This window comes from Rattus rattus, chromosome 14 (assembly GCF_011064425.1).
Source record: "Rattus rattus isolate New Zealand chromosome 14, Rrattus_CSIRO_v1, whole genome shotgun sequence".
Taxonomy (NCBI): domain Eukaryota; kingdom Metazoa; phylum Chordata; class Mammalia; order Rodentia; family Muridae; genus Rattus; species Rattus rattus.
In genome coordinates, this window is record NC_046167.1 from 8,086,058 (window position 1) to 8,105,566 (window position 19,509).

At 37.8% G+C, this 19,509-nt stretch overlaps 1 protein-coding gene across 1 annotated transcript in view; it reads right to left on the minus strand.

Moving 5' to 3' along the window:
- Window positions 1-19,509, minus strand: part of Malrd1 (MAM and LDL receptor class A domain containing 1) — a 684,120-nt gene that overhangs the window by 524,637 nt on the left and 139,974 nt on the right. Inside the window, exons 12-13 of the mRNA XM_032884682.1 lie at window positions 15,908-16,081; window positions 2,892-3,012 (exon numbers count right to left, since the gene is read on the minus strand). Coding sequence (XP_032740573.1) covers window positions 2,892-3,012; window positions 15,908-16,081 — 295 coding nt within the window. The remainder of the gene's footprint in view (window positions 1-2,891; window positions 3,013-15,907; window positions 16,082-19,509) is intronic.

Consider the following 19,509-nt stretch of genomic DNA (forward strand, 5'->3'; position numbering starts at 1 on the left):
TAATGATAAGATTAATAAAGGGTAACTACTTAAAATAGTATTCACAACACCCAATATATGCAACCAAATCATGTGTTCATCATGAATGGTTTGGTAAAGAAAATTTGGTATGCACCAATAATTCACTGTCCTTCAGCCATTTAAAATAATCATGTCCTTCATAAAATTCACATATAAATACGTTGAACCAGAAAAAAAAATCATTAGTGAAGCAACCCAGATCCAGACAAATAGGATATAGATTTATTTAGGTAGATATTAGTTGTTATGTCAATGATAAATAAGCTAAACTCCACAGAACCACAGAGGTTGGCTACAGTATAGGAGAGTAGGAAGGACAGAAAGATCTTGTTAAGGAAGAGAAAGAGAAAGAGAAGAGAAGAGAAGAGAAAAGAAGAGAAGAGAAGAGAAGAGAAGAGAAGAGAAGAGAAGAGAAGAGAAGAGAAGAGAAGAGAAGAGAAGAGAAGAGAAGAGATAGTTATAGATGGATGGGGTGGGGGGGCTGAAATGGGAGGATTGAGTGGGCAGGGAGAAAGCAGAGGAGAACGAGGAAGTAAATATAGGTAGAGAAGGCTAAGAATAAGGGCCATTTGAGGAGTTATATGGGAACCTGATATACTAGCTACTTTCAAAAATACATATACTCATTAAGGCAATGTAAATGAAATCACGGGGTTGGGGATTTAGCTCGGTGGTAGAGTGCTTGCCTAGCAAGCACCAGGTCCTGGGTTCGGTCCTCAGCTCCAGAAAAAAAAAAAGACAAAAAAGTAAATGAAATCACTGGATAATGGGAGAAATAGAATCCCAAAATAGACATCTCTTCTCACCAAAGAAATACCATGTCAATCCTCAAACACTCCAGGCTGTTGCAAATGATATAAGATGCTCTCCACACACTGATTGCAAGGCCCTATGGTGGAAGACAATGCCAACACAATTCAATGAACATGGAGAAGTCAAGCTCTTGCCTACATGGAGCCTTCACCCCAATGTTATAGCATCCTTGGTACCAGATGGTACACAGAATGCTACCAAAATAGGAGCATAAACAGCAATGAAGCCACATAACCTTTGACCTCCAATGCTGCCTAGCTTGCAGATGCGAGAGCAACAATGGCACAAAGTCTCTGGGAACAACTAACCAACCTGACTTCCGGACCACTTGACAAAGCAGAAACCATAGCTGACAGTGCTTGGACCACCAAGAACCTGAGATCAAATAAGCCAGGGATCCAGTGAAAAACCAAATGTTACTGTGCTATTCAAATAATGTAGCAATAACATGACTTCTAATGACATTCTGCTAGACTCATAGATCAGTGCATTGCTCATCCAAATGGGATGTCTCCGTCAAATCCATTTCCTCAGGGCTCAGGGAACCCAGCAGAAGGTAGAGCAAAAAGAGTTCAAGAGCCAGAAGGTAGGCCCTCCAAATCAATATGATCAAAACCCATAAAGAACTCATAAAGACTGAGGCAGCAAACACGGCCTGCAAAGGCCAGCAACCACGACCTCTGTGGATATAGAATCACTGAGTAGGTGAATGAGTGGGTCTCTGATTTTTGTGTCCGTTATTGGTATCAAATGAAAGGTTGTGGTTGTGCTTAAGCTAGGTGATATGAAACAGATAGACAAATGAATACTGTATATTTTCTCCAGTATTTGGGTATTTAAAATAAACCAGCTGGAATACATGGTACAGATTACTGTAGGCTGAGGAGTCTGACTAGGAAGATAGAGGTTAGATAAAAAGAGCTAAGATATTCATAGATAAAAGCAATAAGTTATGTTCTCTATAGGACAGTGGAGTGATTACAGTTAATAACCTGTTACAGACTTTATGACTTGGTAGAAAAATTCAAAATCTCCAATAAAGAGGAGGTAAAAGTGTTAATTGACCTGATCTGTTCAGTATATATCATATCTGTGTATTGAAAAGTCCTACTCTCACCCATAAACATATGCATTTATTAGGTATTAATTAAAATTAAATGCTTAGGGACATAAAAATGGCTAAATTTAATTTTAGCCACTCAAATTTAATTTTTACATATTGTATGTATCTACCAAATTTTGAAAGCATATTCCATAATTTTAAGTTTAAATATTAACTTCCAAAATTAGTCTTTATTCTAGATCTCAATAGAAAATAGTATATTCTTTGTGTGTGTGTGGGGGGTGGATGGATGGATGGATGGATGGATGGATGGATGGATGGATGGATGGATGGATAGCTAAACAGGCTGGTCCTGAATTTTCTCCCCAAAGTAACCTGCATAGCACTTTCTGGGGGACTATGAAGTTTAACAAGTGTAGAAGAAACTTGCAACTCAGTTCTAGTTTAATTGTTCAAAGGTCTGTGGCCAAAGTGTGCTGTAGTGTCTTCAACAATAGGGTCTTAGTATAGAGTTCTGATGGACATAACTCACAACTGACTCACCATACCCTACCCTTCACAGAGACACTGATGGCAGTGAATGCATGTTGGTGGAGTGTGTCACTTCCTTCAGTGGTGTGACTAAAGGTGAGTTGCCCTTGCTCACAGAAAACCTTTCAGCCACACACAAGCAAGTAACTCTATATGCAGTGAGGGAGTCACATGCAAAAGCAGAAGATATGAGTGAAGAAAGATGGATTCATCGAGAAAGGTGCTAGTGATATTAATCAGGGGATGAGGGAGGAGAATAAGATGGGAAAATATAGAATAAAGAAGAATGGCTTTAAAACGACAAATTATTTTGTAAATAATATTACTTAACATTGAAGAACTTATCAAGTGGATCTGCATCCTGTATTAAATACTAGTGACTATAATATATATTTTTAAAACAAGACCAAATTGCTTGAATGTTTAAAGTTACAATACGCACGCACAAGAAAAGGTGTCTTACCTTTATGTTGTATGCTGGTACTTCGAAGTGACTTATAGGAAATTTCACATTCACAGGATATACTGATGTCATCTACAGCAACAGTAGCATTTGATGACAAAATGGTAGCTTCTAAAATTAGCTGTTGTTGCAGAAGGATAAAGTTATTAAAATATAGCATAGAAGTAAAAATCTCAAAATCATGTTCTTTCAGTAAAGAAACTCATTTACACCTGTTCCATTTTTCAATCTAATTTTAGAAAACTGTTGTGACCTGAGCATTCAAATTATAAAGTTACATAGTCATAACTGCTTTGACAGCCTCTTACATAACCTTAATATGTTAGGTAACCTTGTTTCAGTTAAAAATGGCAACATTCATCAGCAGTGAAGGGCATGCTTCCGGTATCCATTAGGAGTCATATGCATTTAAAATGAGCTCATTGGGGGTAATCAACTGTGCGGTTTACAACTCGGTTTAATTGAGATATGGATTCATTGTAATGGTTTGGCTGGAATGATTCATTCCTGCATCTGAATATTTAAATATGCATGTATATTATGTATAACTACAGAAACGAGCTTTGGGGTGATAACGATTACAATCATGAAGCAAGTATAGCTATTAGTTAATTCATTTACTAAAGCAGTAGGAGGCATCTATTTAAATTTGCTCCAAGACTCTGAATGGCGACTTGACATACTTTTGTTTTTCTCCTCCTGTTAGCCACTCATTTTATTCCATGTGCTTATTCTACTACAAAGCAAGATTGAGAGAAAAAAAACAGAGGAGAGAAGATAAGGAGAGGGAGAAGAAGGATGAAGAGGAGGTGAAGGCAAGAGAGAAGGAGTAAGATACAGAAAAGAGGGAGTGAGGGAGGAGAGAATAAAGGAGAGTCCTAGGTAGGTTATTTCTAGAACCCTGAGGACATGTCCCAATGATACCATCTTTGCACATATTTGGTAGCTCTAGCTTCATTTTATCATGGTGAATATCCAATATCAAGACACCTACAGTTTACTCGTGTTGAAGCTCAGAACATGTTTCTCCACTTCTTTCAGTAGAGACATCATGCTGACCGTGTTGCCTTTATACATGGCAGCTAGCTCTATGGAAATCTCTGAACTGCTTCTTCTAAAAATAAATCACATTATTGCAATGTGACAAATGACTTGCCTCCTAAGAGAAGGAAAGATCCCTATATAAAAGAACCAAAAATAACCTCAACGGAGAGGCTTTTTATATATTGCCATTAGATCATATTTTTAATCCAATCATGCATTTCTGCTTATCTGTCCTTTCTCATTGAACCCAAGCAGTAAAACACAGTTCACTTTGGATTTTTAGGAGTTTATTTCTATTCATTATGTGAAAATAAATTGATGAGTATTTTCCCTGATTTGCTTCTATTATCTCAACTTTGTGATCTCCATCAACAACAAAGGGCATAGCTGATAAGCTTTCACAAAATTAAGTTAAATCCTAATAGGAATTTCTACCAAACATGTTGCTCTGAAGGAATAGAGACTACAACACAACCAAAGGCAAGTGGTTATAAAGGTGGACGTGGTGTTGGAAGCCTTAGGGCATAAAAGAAGTATAGGGTTTTAGAGACTAACCAATTAGTTGGATAATAAATTGAATGGATAAATTTCATGAGTTAGGAGAATTTCAGTAGAGACTAATTGAATGACATTATTTAAAGGGAAAATAACCTAATTTCTCTATATTTATAGCTGACATGAACATATTTTAATGTCATTTTGATAATGGACATTTATTCCCTATGGAATGCTATCATTATTAATCTACTATCTGTCTTCGTTACCTTTCTATTCCTATGATAAGAAACTAAAACCAAGACAGCTTATAGGAAAAAAAGAGTTTATTGGGGGCTTACACTCTTGGGAGGTTAGATTTCATGATCATCACGGCAGAGAGCATGGTAACAGGCAGGAAGGCATGGTGCTAGGGCAGTGGCTGAGAGCTTATATCTTGATCCAGGGACATGAGGTGAAGAGAATGCTAATTGGGAATGACAAGTGGTTTGGGATTTCTAAGCCTCAAATTGGAAACCCAGTGACAAACATCCTTCAATATGGCCATCCCTCCTAATTCTTCCCAAACAATGCCAAGAATTAGGGAGCAAGTATGCAAATATATCAACCAGCCTATGGTGGCTATACTCATTACAGAAATAGCATTTGAGTTAAACCCATTTCTCTCCATTCAGACCTAACACTCACACTTTTAATGGTGCTTTTGATAGTGATTGCATAATCCCTATGGAATAATCACCCTTTTAACATATTTTTTGTCTCTTTGAGGTAGTATGTGAAGACCTTCAACATGTGCTTCTGATTTTAAAATTTTATCAAAAAGTCAACAGTCTGAAATATGCAATAGTTTGGGTTTCTAGGTCTAGCTAATTAAAAAATACAATACTAGTAGTCAATGAATAGGATGTGCTCGAAGTTAAAATAGGTTAGCACAGTATGTTCAAATCAACAAACCCAGGATATGATGGTAGATGGCAGTGGGGAAGAACAGCTGTCCGATTTGCAGTTTTTGATATTTTACCATGTGATACATAAAATCTGTATGGTTTATAAAATTCTGATTGTACTTGGCTTCTTTGAAATCTTGGCTGGCAGATCAGGTTTTCACACAAGAGGCAGAAAATAATAGCACAGAATTTAGAAGAGAGATTTTTGCATACTATATACAAGCACTACAATTTAGTAAATGTTAGTTTATTTGTGGCAACTTTGAACTTGAAAATTCTTTTATATTTTTCCGTTATATATCATTTATAATCAGCATATATATTGACATTATGCACAGATAATGTCAATTCAAATAAATTGTATAATTCTTCTGATCTAGAAAAGAGATGTTTATAAGTAACGAAGAAGCAGAATGCTGGAGATACCACTCTGTTCCTGAAGAGAAGCATGTTTTAACTCTACATGTCTAACTGGTAGGTCTTTGCTAAAAATCAAATAGAGCATGGACAACATAGATCATGAAGATTTGGATATTTAAGTTTGACTAAGCAGAAACAGCAGGTGGCTCACTAAGTTTATTAAAATGTAATTTTATTTTATATTTTTTAACTTTTAAAAATTTTAATTTTTCAAATTATTATTTCTAAAAGGTATTTTCTTCCCTCCTTCCCTCTCTACCCTCTTTTCTCTCTCTCTCTCTCTCTCTCTCTCTCTCTCTCTCTCTCTCTCTCTCTCTCCTCTCTTCCCTCCCCTCTCTTTTCCCACCCATGTATGTGTAGGAATGCATGTGTGTGCACACACATACTGTGTTCAGCTGCCTGCAGAGAACAGGAGACAGTGTTGGATTCCCATGGAGCAGGATATGCAGGCAATAGTGAGCTGCCCATTGTGAGTGCAGAGAACCCGACTATTGTCCTCTACAGACAAATAACTACTGGTCAACCTCTCTATCCCATGCTTTTAATTTTTTTTTGGTTATTTGGTATATTTACATTTCAAATGTTATCCCCATCCCCAGTTTCCCCTTTGCAAACCTCTATCCCATCCCCCTTCCTCCTCCCTCTATGAGGGAGCCCCTCTACCCACCCAACAATTCCAGCCTTACCACCTTAGCATTCCCCTACTCTGGGGCATCAAGCCTGCACAGGGCCAAAAACATCCCCTCCCACTGATGCCAGATAAGGCAATCTTCTGCAACATATGCATGATGCCATGAGTCCTTCCATGTGCACTGTTTTGGTTGGTGGTTTAGTCCCTGGGAGGTCTGGGGAGTGCGTCTGGTTGGTTGATATTGTTGTTCTTCCTATAAGGTTGCAAACCCCTTCAGCTCCTTCAGTCCTTCCCCTAACTCCTCCACTGGGGTTCTCATGCTCAGTCTGATGTGCTCAACTTCACTGGGATTGTCTGGGAGCATCTGCAGCTGTATTGGTCAGACTCTGGCAGAGCTTTTCAGGGGAAAGCCAGGTCAGGCTCCTGTCAGCAAGCATTTCTTGGCAACAGCAATACAGTAGATGCTGGCGAGGATATAGAGAAAAAGGAACATTCCTCCATTGTTGTTGAGATTGCAAGCTGGTACAACCGCTCTGGAAATCAGTCTGGTGGTTACTCAGAATATTAGACATAATACTACCTGAGGACCCAGCTATAGCACTCCTGGGTAAATACTCAAAAGATGCTCCAATATATAACAAGGACACTTGCTTCACTATGTTAATAGCTACCTTATTTATAATAGCCAGAAGCTGGAAAGAACCCAGATGTCCTTCAACACAGGAAGGAATACAGAAAATGTGGTACATCCACACAATGGAATACTACTCAACTATTAAAAATGATGACTTCATGAAATTCATAGACAAATGGATGGAACTAGAAAATATCATCCTAAGTGAGGCAACCCAAACACAAAAAGCACACATGGTATGCACTCACTGATAAGTGGATATCAGCCCAAAAGCTTGGATTTCCCAAGATACAATCCACAGACCACATGAAACTCAAGAAGAAGGATGACCAAAGTATGGATGCTTCAGTCCTACTTAGAGAAACAAAATAATCAGGAAAGATAGAGGGTAATAGGGACTTGGGAGAAAGAAAGGAGGGGCAGCGCAAAAGGGGGTCAGGATCAGGTATAGGAAGAGACAGGGGAGAAGTACAGAGGGTCATGAAATTGAATAGAGGTGTGTAGCAATGGGGGATGGGAAACTGAGGGTAGCCACTAGAAAGTCCCAGATGCCAGGCAAGCAAGAGGCTACCAGGACCCAGACAAGAACTCATTATCTGAAATACCCAGAAAAGGGGAGAGAGAACCTGTAGAGACCATATCAAGAGGTTAGAAATGGTACCTGGTTGAGGGATGGGGGCACCTCCCATCTCAAATATTAATCTAGAATTGATCCTGTCTAAAGGAAATGTAGGGACAAAGAGTGGTGCAGAGACTGAAAGAAAGGCCATCCAGAGACTGCCCCACCTAGGGATCCATCTTATCTGCAGACACTAAAATACAATTGTAAAATACCTCAAAATTTATAGAAAACTAATATTCAGTCATTACCAACCTGATAGTTTACTCCTATGCAATTAAATTCCAGACCATATATTGAAAGAAAACCACCCAATTTTAAAAGTTATCTTTGATTTTTTTTCTTTTATTGGATTTTTTAAATGTACATTTCAAATGTTATTCCCTTTCCCGGTTTCCCAGAGATAAGCCCCCATCCCATTCTCCTCCCCTTGTTCTATAAGGGTGTTCCCCTCCCCATCCACCCCCTTTCCTGCCCTCCTGACATTCCCCTACACTTGGGGTTCAACCTTGGCAGGACCAAGGGCTTCACCTTCCATTGGTGCCCAGCAAGGACACTGTCTTACCCTCCATTCAGTGTTCTCTTAGGGTCTGTATGACATCTGCCCAGGATTGTCTGGCTTTCATAGTCTCTGGCAAGAAGTCTGGAGTAATTCTGATAACCTGCCTTTATATGTTACTTGATCTTTTTCCCTTACTGCTTTTAATATTCTTTCTTTATTTTGTGCATTTGGTGTTTTAACTATTATGCAATGGGACAATTTCTCTTCTGGTCCAATCTATTTGGAGTTCTGTAGGCTTCTTGTATGTTTATGGGCATCTCTTTCTTTAGGTTAGAAAAGTTTTCTTCTATGATTTTGTTAAAGATATTTACTGGCCCTTTAAGTTGGAGTCTTCGCTCTCTTCTATACCCATTATCCTTAGGTTTCATCTTCTCGTTGTGTCCTGGATTTCCTGGATGTTTTGGGTTAGGAGCTTTTTGTGTTTTACATTATCTTTGATAGCTGTGTCCATGTGTTCTATGGAGTCTCCTGCCCCTGAGATTCTCTCTTCTATCTCTTGTATTCTGTTGTTGATGCTTGTATTTATGACGCCTTGTCTCTTCCTTAGGTTTTCTATCTCCAGGGTTGTCTCCCTTTGTGCTTACTTTATTGTTTTTATTTCCATTTTTGGACACTGGATGGTTTTGTTCAATTCCTTCACCAGTTTGTTTGTATTTTCCTGTAATTATTTAAGGGATTTTTGTGTTCTCTTTTTAAGGCCTTCTACTTGTTTACCTGTGCTGTCCTGTATTTCTTTAAGGGAGTTATTTATGTCCTTCTTAAAGTCCTCTATCTTCATTTTGAGGAGATGTGATTTTATATCTAAACCTTGTTTTTCCAGTGTGTTTGGATATCTAGTATTTGCTTTGATGGAGATCTGGGCTCGATGATGCCGAGTAGTCTTGGCTTCTGTTGCTTAGGTTCCTGCTCTTGCCTCGAGCCATCAGGTTGTCTCTGGTGTTAGCTTGTCTTACTGTCTCATTCAGTGGCTTGACCCTTCTGTGAGTCTGTGTGTCAGCACTCCTGTATACCTGTTTTCTTTCAGCCAGATCTGGGAACAGAGAGCTCTGTTCTCAGGTGTGTAGGCACTCCTGGTGACTGGCTTTCAACTCTCAGAGCAGGCAGAAACCGGAAAGGTCCTGTCCCTGACTGTTCCCAGAAGGCACTTGGCGATTTCCTCTTGAGTCAAGAATGTGGGCAGACAGTAGTTGACTCCTCTGAGTTCTCAGGAGTGTCCATACTTCTGAGGGTCCAGCTATCTCCCCACATGGGATTTGGGGTGCAGTTCAGTTCAGTTCCAGGCTCAGGCAGAAACCAGCAAGTTCCTGCCACTGACTGTCATTCTTTGATCTTCTAATACCTAACTATAAATAACTATCAGCTCATCTTTACTTTTTTAAAAAATTATCTTTATTTTTCTAAAAAAATGTGTGTGTGTGTGTGTGTGTGTGTGTGTGTGTGTGTGTGTGTGTGCAAGTACATGTTTGTCATTTGACATCTGTGGAAATCAAAGAACAATGTAAATGAGCAAGTTTAAATTTCCAGTCTATAGGAATTAAACTCAAGTTCTCAGGTTTTGCAGGGGGCACCCTTTTCACTGAGTCATCCACTTACCTATTAATTTTAATCATTTGAGGTTTTTGTTTGTTTTGGTTTAATTTGTTGTTGTTGCTGCTGCTGCTGCTGCTGCTGCTGCTGCTGCTCTTGGTTTGTTACTGTTATCAGGCAAGTCTTTTGTGCTGTGACTAAAAGTTGTCACCTTTCAGAACTACAAGACTGAAAACTAACACACATAGAACCATTTATTTAGAAGAAATGTTTCAGCAATGGAAAAGGAAAGCAAAAAATTCTGTTTAAAGGATCCTTAAGCAATCTTAAAACTCATTTGCTAACTAAATGTAGATCCATTTCCCTCTGAAAATTATTTTTTAAACTTTGCTGTTTTGGTTTATACAATTATAACTGTACTGTAAGCCACAAAATTTCTTGCTTTTGTAAATTATAACTCATAAATGTTGTTAACATTCAAGTGATTATTTTACAAATCAATAAAACTAGAAGCTTACCCAGAAAAAAATTAATTGCTGAACTAACAGACAATAGAATTTGTTAGACATAAAAAGAAACTAGACTGTGGGAGCAGCCATGTTTTCTTTAGAATTTACTTTATATAGTTTTAATCTTGTGACTCCGGCACATATTTTGTACTCATTTTAAAGCGAAAGAAAAGCAGTTGTAGAGAAGTAACTGGCTAAATGTCAGAAAGCCACTTGGGAGAATGTGTAGCCTAAGCCATTGCTAGTTATAATTATGCAATATTATAAATTATTTTAAAAACTCTGCTGTTTTGTTTTATACAATTACAATTATACTATAAACCACAAAATTGTCTTGCTTTCGTAAATTATAACTCATAAGTGGTGTTAATATTTAAGTGATCATTTTATACACAAACAAAACTTGAAGCTTATCCAGAAAAAAAAAAAGTAAAACAGAACATCTTTCCCTTCACGTCAGTTCATGAATAAGAAGATCTCAGTTGCTTAGTTAGATGGTTCACACCAAAGTTTTCAGTCAACTCGAGGTTTCCTCAGGTCCTACATGAAGAAGACTGAGGACTCAGCAACGTTACACAGATGATATTTTAGTTCTGCGTCATAAATCTTATCCTTCACTGATGCTTCTAGTGATGAAATGTTATTAACAACAATAAATCTTATAGAGAATGTACATCAAACCACTCATTGCAGAAATCATAAAAGAGTCATTTTCAGATGAAACTTAAAATATGACATGACTGCTTCAATAGGATTTAAATATGCTTGCATATATATTAGACCAATAAGGAATCAAGGACAGTACTCTAATAAGACCCCTTTTTGATATTAGAATTTATAAGAGAAGTTACAAAAGAGCAAAATGGCAAAGTGCAGGAATTTATTTATGTGAAAAAGACTCAGCATAGCAGCTGGACGTGAACAGACCAAGTTAAAACAAATTGGACAGAATATAATTAACTATCGGACTAAAATTCTTGCAATTCTTCTACCCAGGTGATGGAAAGATTCCTGAAAGGCTGTTAAATTAATTTCCTTGCAGAACCAACTGAAAGCCTAATCCTCTCCCAGCAGGAGAACAACAAAGTCCTAGCAACTGAGTGTGAAAATTCCCTAGGAAACTCAAAGCAATTTGTTCCCTGTTATGGTCGCCAATTCACATCAAAGCACCACACTGCATCCACATTTCATGGTTAAAATGAAATACATAGGTCTCGTAATCCTGGACCTTTCTTCTTTTCCTGGGTTGGGACTGGATTGGATTGCCCTAAGTAAATAGGTTTAGAGTTTAACCACATGAAGCCAATGATCAAACCAAGACCAAGGCCACCCTTAAAGGATGCAGCCCAGCAGTCTGAAGTGTCCCAACCTTGGAGTGTTTCTAAAACACTCACTTAAAAATACATTCAGACTTAAGCTCTAGGTAGAATATCTATAGGTATAATATCATCTTTATTTGTTGTTAATACATGAGCTTATACAAATCTAGAATCTTAATGCATAGTTTCAGGATTTAAAAGATATATTTAGAGAAATTTGATAACAAGACCAAAGCTGTATCTTTTTGTATAATCAATGTTAAAACATCAACAACCAAATCACTGACATTTACTCGAAGTATGACTGCATGTTTATTTCTTTCTTCATTACAGGATATAATTTTATGTCATACTGCTATAACAAACAAATTGTTTATAGCATACGAGGATGCATCTTTTACATACTATATGTATAACTGCCCAAACTCCAAATTAACCCACATATGAAAGTTATTGAAATTCTGTAATTCCTATCCAAAGTCTATGTGGGCCAGATGGGTTCAGGATCTGAATAGTTTGGACTTAAGATTGTTTGTATAACATAAGTACTGTTTATTACCGGTTGCATTACAGGAAATGAGCACATGACATTATAAACGTACTCATAGTTAAATCAATTTCCCAAATATCTTCCACTCATTTGTACCAGGTAAGTATATTAACTCTTAATTTTCAAAAGGACACTGCATCCCAAGTTTAATATCAGACTTTTCTGATTTGAGATTGCAGATGTATAATGATAAAATCTGGTGGGGAAGGTTGAAGGATTCTTCCCTTTGTATTTCTTTACTGGCCCATATTTCCTGCAAAAAATGCAGGCTACAGTGAGCATGAAAAAGGATTAAAGAAAAACAGATGAAAGGTACAGAGGAGGTTCACCACCTCTGATCCACCTCTCAGGTGAATTAGGCATGTATAAGGCTCTACAAAAGCCCAGTGTCAAGGATTGTTGGAAAGAAAAGTCAAAACTCAGTACTAAGTCTCAAGCATGGGATAGAGGACAGAGAGCCTGGGATCAGTAGTGCAGGGTCATGTTAGAAACTGTCATCATCTAAGACCACCACAGCACTAAACAACACAAAACCACCAATCTACAACCTAATATATTTTCAGACTCAATTTGCATAGCAAAGCAAATCCAAAACTCAGACCCCAAGTAAGTAATATTAAAAAGAATAACGTCTATACTTCATTGAAATTTACTAGGGACAGTGGAGGAGAACTTCCAGTCACAGAAAGAAAGAACAGACATTTCCTATGCTCATAGTGTTTCTCAGACAGTTAGCCCTGTCAACGTCTTCCTAACATTAGTTAATAACATACACGTGATAAGTTGTTTTGATGAGTTTGAGTTTCTGTCTAAATAAAAAATGAATATATTTAAGCCATGGAATGTAGAGTACAAGCACTAGAGACAAAGAGTAAATTCACCTAATTTGTGTGACCTGCTTCATGCTATGGAGACTAATAACTGAGATGAATCCATGAAGGTCTTTGTGTCAAACACTTCTCCCAACAGAAGGCACTGGCAGTTTTAACCATTAAATGTTGACATCGATTCAGGAGACTTCGCTAGCTATAGAAGTCTCTAATTATTGAATCCACAGTTATGATCAAAAGAACTTTCCCTTTCAAAGTATGAAGGATTTCTCATATCTAGTTCATATCCATCATTCCTACGCAATAAGGAAGTAATGGCCACCACAGCCACAAAAACAGCTATTTTGAGTAAGTTACTCAATACTAGACTTCTTTACATGAATCTATAGTTTGTTTGCTTGTTTATTTTTACCTCTCAATTGCTACAATGTTGCGGTTTGCCCTAGAGTTATCTGTATTTTGATGCTAATTACACTGCCTCATAGATGGCTGTCTAGTCAAGTACTCAGGACCCAAGTGACTTCACCAGAACCTTCTCCCCATTTAATTTGTAAAATACAGGTGAGGGCAGGTACAGAATAGAAGGAGACCTGTCATTGGATGGGAAGAAAGGATGGGTGGGAGAAAAGTTTGAAGGAAGAGGAGGAGACTGGAATGGAAAGAGGAGAGAAAGGAGGGAGAGGGAGAGAAGCCATGCAGGACAATATGGCAGTGATGTTAAGATTCCACGCTGTACCTTTACAGATTGTTACAAATGTTTTTAAGGAATGGATTTGTATTGGATTTTGTATGTTTAGGTGGACAATTATATCTTATCCATTGGGCCAAAGTTTATTGTGTTGTGTGTTCTTTCATGTAGCAATTTAAGTGTAAGAAAGGGTCTGGGCCGCCACAGAGTTGGAATGTGTGTTTCTGGCATGGAAACCTGCCTTGGGAACTAGATAGGTAGAGAGATTGCTGATGGCTCAGAGAGAGGCCTTCACAGTGTGATATGAGATGGAGCAGAGTGGGTGAGACGCTTTGCTGACTGAGAATTAAGATATCCAGCAGATATCTTAGGGCACTGAGGTGCCAGACCTAGTGGGGGATTAAAGACAACCATACATTTTTTTTTTATTTTTTATATTTTTACAACAATACTACCCCTTCTCTAGGTCTCCCCCTCCCAGACTCCCTACTCCTTATAAAGTGAATAGTCACAGAAGTTGATGTTTGTTCCATATACCTTCTATGTTTACTGGGAGGAAGTACCTATAATAACATGCTGCCATTGGTTGCTACTCTTTCTGATGAAGGGAGCATTTAACGTATGAGAGATGGTAGCCAAATGCACCAGGCAAACTCAATTTTTCCATTTTACCTTGTCCACTCCTACTTCCTTTTGTAGAGAAAATTGCTGATTTCCAGAGACATGTGGTTAGTGATATTTTTAAGTTGACAAGATCTAAAATATCCCCTCAACCTGCCTGCGGGAATTATCTTGATTAATGTGATTGGTCTTGAAAGACATATCTTCCAGTGAACAAAGCCATTACCTGCCTGGGCAGGGATTCTGAAGGATAAAATGGATTCTAAGCAATAGCTTGTATTCATCTCTACTCTACAATTGCAGAAGCCATGTAACCAGCGCCTCAGGTTCCTGCCAAGGTGGCTTTCCTGCCATTTCTGTAGAATCTGAAGCAGTGAATCAAAATCATTTGCTTCTCCTTTAGTTGCTTTTGTTGAAGTATTTTATCATAGCAACTGGGGATGAAGCTACGATACATGCATTCCGAATTTGTTTATTGTCAAGGCAAAAGGCTTCTCCTACACTGAGAACCCAGCCTTCCTCCAGCAATCAGTTACTAGCTGGGTACTATGTAGTGCAAGTGAAAAGTCCTATTTTATACACGCAGATGTAGATTTTAATAGCATCTGTGTCAAAATATTTGATCTCTTTAATATGCAGCCTCTCCCAAAGTCCTTCATAAAAGTACTTTTCTCATTGTTGCAGTTCTTACAGGTGAGCAAACAGAAAGGCAAAAGATAATATTTGGAGTCTGTGAGATCAAGGAGTGGACACCCATAGCCCCTGGCTCAGGAGTAATGAATTTTTAACACTTCACCATTTGATCTAGTTTCTATAATTGCATCATCCAGAAAGAAGTCACAGTCCAGGAAGGAGGAACTGTTTTATCCACTTAGTGATTGAGCTACAGTCCCCTGCTTTTACTATTGATCAAGAAAACTATACTGAAGGTCAACAAACGCCTTGTGTTATTGGCCAGGAGCAGTAGGAGGAAAACATAGGTGCAATCTCAGTTATTTTTCTTCACCTCAGATATGACAAGTTCATTTGGGAAAAAGCACTTTTTCTTCATGTTTGGCATTTTCATACACATATCCAATGAACTGGGATTGCCTTACTCACCTTGTGTTAGCCCTCCTCCTATCCCTGTGAAGTCCATCTTATTACCTAAGTACTCCATTTACAGAAAATACAATCCTCTCCCCATAGCAACTTAATTCATCAGCTCCCTGAGAAAATATGGGACAACCCCAGCATCCTTTCTATCAGTGATGGATGTCGAAGGGTCCAGCCTCTTGTGGGTATCCACCGCAGCTGTGCGCTCATGGTGGCAACAGCTATGTCAATCGAAGGGGCAGCATTTCATTACACTCGTACTCACCTCCTAGCTATAAAATCCTTTCCTAATTTCTCTTCTCTCAACCATTTTACGTATCTATTATTTTTAAACTTGTACACATAATTCTGAAAGATTTGGCCAAAGTAACTATCTATTTGCCTGGAGAATAACGAATACTTACATTACTATGCCTGGCTTATTAGTATAGTAAGAATTCACTGAATATGTTATTTTGTTGTCTGAAATGATTAGTATGAAGCACCTTCCTTCTGATGCAGTGCGTTAACTCCTTATATACTTACCTGGAAAGGAAGTGTAGACTCTTCAGCTTTTGCATGGAGAGCAACTTTTGCTTGGATCCACTGAGATTCAGAGAATTGGGTCACTTCACTCTGCTTTAGCAAACTGCCATCTACTGATGTTCTTGTGAAAACAGAAAGACGGGAATGCTCTGATAAACGATACTGAAACTGCACCTATAGAGAAAAGTTTGGATATATAGATATAGATATCAATATATAACCACAAATCCATGATATATAGATAGAGATGATATATTGTGTACTTTGCCTATAATTTAAAGCAGCAGGTTGTCAATGGGTAATAAATGTTGTAGCCTGATTGCACACACACTTGGTCTTAAATGAATGTCCCCCTCAATTCCCTCTCCTCAGGGCTCAGGGAACTCTGGAAGAGGAAAGCTTGTAAAAGCCAAAAAGGGATAGAGAACACCAAGAAATATGGCCCTTTAAATCAACGTGGCCAGAGTATGTGTGAACTCACTGAGATTGGGGAGCCTGCAAAGGGCTTGCCTAGAGCTGAAAAAATAGGCACATGTCCCCCTCACTAACCCAGAAGCTATGTCCAATTGTAAAAGAAAATTTAATTTTCCTTAAGGGAGCCTGATTGGGGAAACTAACTATCCTTAAAGGTAGACCATATGCCCAGCGGGTCATGGCCAACAGAAAACAAACTGAATGTCATTTTGGAGACTTCTTGTCTCATAATCTTGTATCCGGACTTTTCTTTCCATTTTTGCCTTATGCTTTATTTTTATTTTGTTACATCTTATGTATACATTTCACTCTCTTTTTACTGTACAGGTCTTCTGGATGTATATATGACTTCCCTGTTTAGTGTTTTCATGGGATCCCAAAGTGTATGGATGAGTGGCTCTCTGAACCCATATCTGTTTCTTGTGCCTGTTCTTGGGCTCTTTCCCTTCTGTATGTTTGTTTGTCATATTCCAGTATGTTAGCATTTATTTTGTCATATTATGAGTATATCATTGTATCATAGTATATTATATTCCTTTAGAAAACTGTTTTTTTTAATAGACAAAAAAGAGGTATATCTGAATAAGAGAAGAGAAGTGTGGGGAAGAAGTGGGAGGAGTAGAGGAGGGGGAAAGTGTGATCAGAATATATACTGATTTATTTTCAATAGCAGGATAAAAGAAGATAATAGACCAGCAAGATAGATAATACAGTAAATTCTATTGCTGCCGATACACATGTTCAATAACTATGACCAGCTTATGTTAGTTGTCCTCTGGCTTTCATACACCCCCATTCACAACTCCTCTAACGATATATAATGATGTCCTTTAAAAGTAAAAATAAAATATCCAAGAATATTTAAATAATAAATATGACTTCATTTTCTCTGATCATAAAATGTGCAATGTCACAAAATCTTCCTTTCATTGAACTTTTCATAGTTCTCCCTTTAGAAAAAGATCTGGGCACCTACGTGAGTTGGTATTTTTAACATTCGTCAATATTCTAGCAATAAATCAGATAAAAATGTGCCACAACAGAATAAGCATCAGGACATGTCTTTGCCAACATGGTTATGAGTCTTCCCTCTTAGTTCCCAGAGAACTTTCTGAGGTTCCTATCCTCTTGCTTCTTGTAAGTCTGGGTCATGTAAATCATGAGTCAAAGTTATAACCCTGGTAATAATTATGTAGGCTATTTTATGTTCAAACCCCAAACTAGTAAAAAACTTTCACTGAAAATTAGTTTTTGATACAGGAAAATTATAACAAATAAGTCCATTAATTTTCCTATTATAATAGTATTGATGAGCTTGAATATTCATAGGGCACTACTCATCAATAATTTAAGGCACAGAAAATATACTTCAGGAGGCTAGAAAATTTTAATCATTTTACTCCCTAGTCATCATTAATGATAATAGCATCTAAGGGGCCCATAGCTTAACTATTTACTGAAGAGAATAAGAGGAGTTCTCTTTTTGCTCCTAACATCAGTAGCTCTAACAAGAGTTTCAGCACCCATTTGTTCTACCCGAACTTCCGAGGCACGTTCTCAGGACCTGGTACTGTGTGGGGAAAGGATTAATCTTTCAGTCTGGGGATGATTCATTCTGTATAATTTTTTTTCCAAAACTTCCACGAAATGAAGTTCAGATGCACAGCGATTTTTCATCCTACCCGTTATCACCCAGAGAGCTCTAAGGCTGTAGAGACATCTTAAAGAAAAATGAAGCATTCCAAGAGGGAGCTCTTTAGCTAGTAAGAAAAAGATACATTTCTAATGTTCTTTTTAAATTCTTCGGTTCAGAGTACTAACCACTCTGTGTTCCAATTTGTCATTATTTTCCTGTGTAGATGTAATTGGCGCTACCTGATCAAAACATCCTTTCTGGTTGTCCACTTCCTCTGAGATTTTGTTGCCATGCTTGCTCTAGTTCAGACCTTGACAGGTAAATTAGAAATGTAAAGTCAAAGGGAAGTGTTTAATTAAATATCAGGCAAAGTGAGGACTCGCTTCTCAATGGCAATTCAATTTTAGATCCCTGCTGTAAGTCTCACCGTGTTCCCAGCTTGTGATATGCAAAAGAGTGTTTCCAACCTGGTTGTGCAGGAGTTACTCATACCCCATCAGTATTTGAGCTGTCAAACTGTCACTCAGCTCTTCACGAGTGTGAAATCATTTTAATAGTTACTAAACATAAGTGCCAAGGAGATCCATATTCAACAGCACAGGATCTTACAAGTTATATTTAAGAGAATTTGCATTGTAGAGACTTCAATGCTTCAGCTTCATACCATGCAACCTTCCAAAGTCATTTCAAATTTAGTACTGTTAGGGGAGCAGTAACTCAACTGTACATAATACAGCTGGGGTTTCAAATAGATACTCATCGAGAGTGAAAACCCCAAGGCTCTCCATCTGGTATACATTCAATGGCAGACCACTAAGCTTTTAATTTAAAATCATGCAGCATGTCGTAAATTCCTTACAAAACCATTACAACCATTTGTGTATATATTAGGTATTTATTTAACACATGGAAGGAAAAAGTGAAATACGTGGGCTCTTCATTGGGGTTTAGTTTCTGCAAACATTTAGAGAGAAAGAGGAGATGAGAGAAGGGGGTAAGAAAAAAAGAAAAAGGGAAGGGAAAGAGGGAGGAAAGAATTCATATCAGATAATAGATAATGTCTTGGATGTCGTTGGGAATCCACAAGATTCAGTGGGACTTGGCAAAGATAAGGAACACTAGAATGTATGTGTAATAGCAATGGTACAGAATAGTGTAGATATTTGAACATAAATTAAAACACAGCAAAGAGAAAGTTTTAATGTCTCGCTGGTGCCGAGCATCCTAAGTGCTCAGGAACATCAAGAACCTAACGGTTACAGTTCTGAACCTAACAAGGAAGTTCCCATCATTGCAGGGCATTGATTTAAACAAAGCTGCAGAGAATGCTTAAAATTGCACCAATAAAGACAGTTGAATATAGTGTCAATACAGAGACAAGTCTTTTTAATATGTGGTTTTCACTGGGGTATAATTTTAATGAAATGCAATAATAATATTCAAGACTGAATTACTGTATTCAAGAAACCTCCATTTGATAACAAATACTACA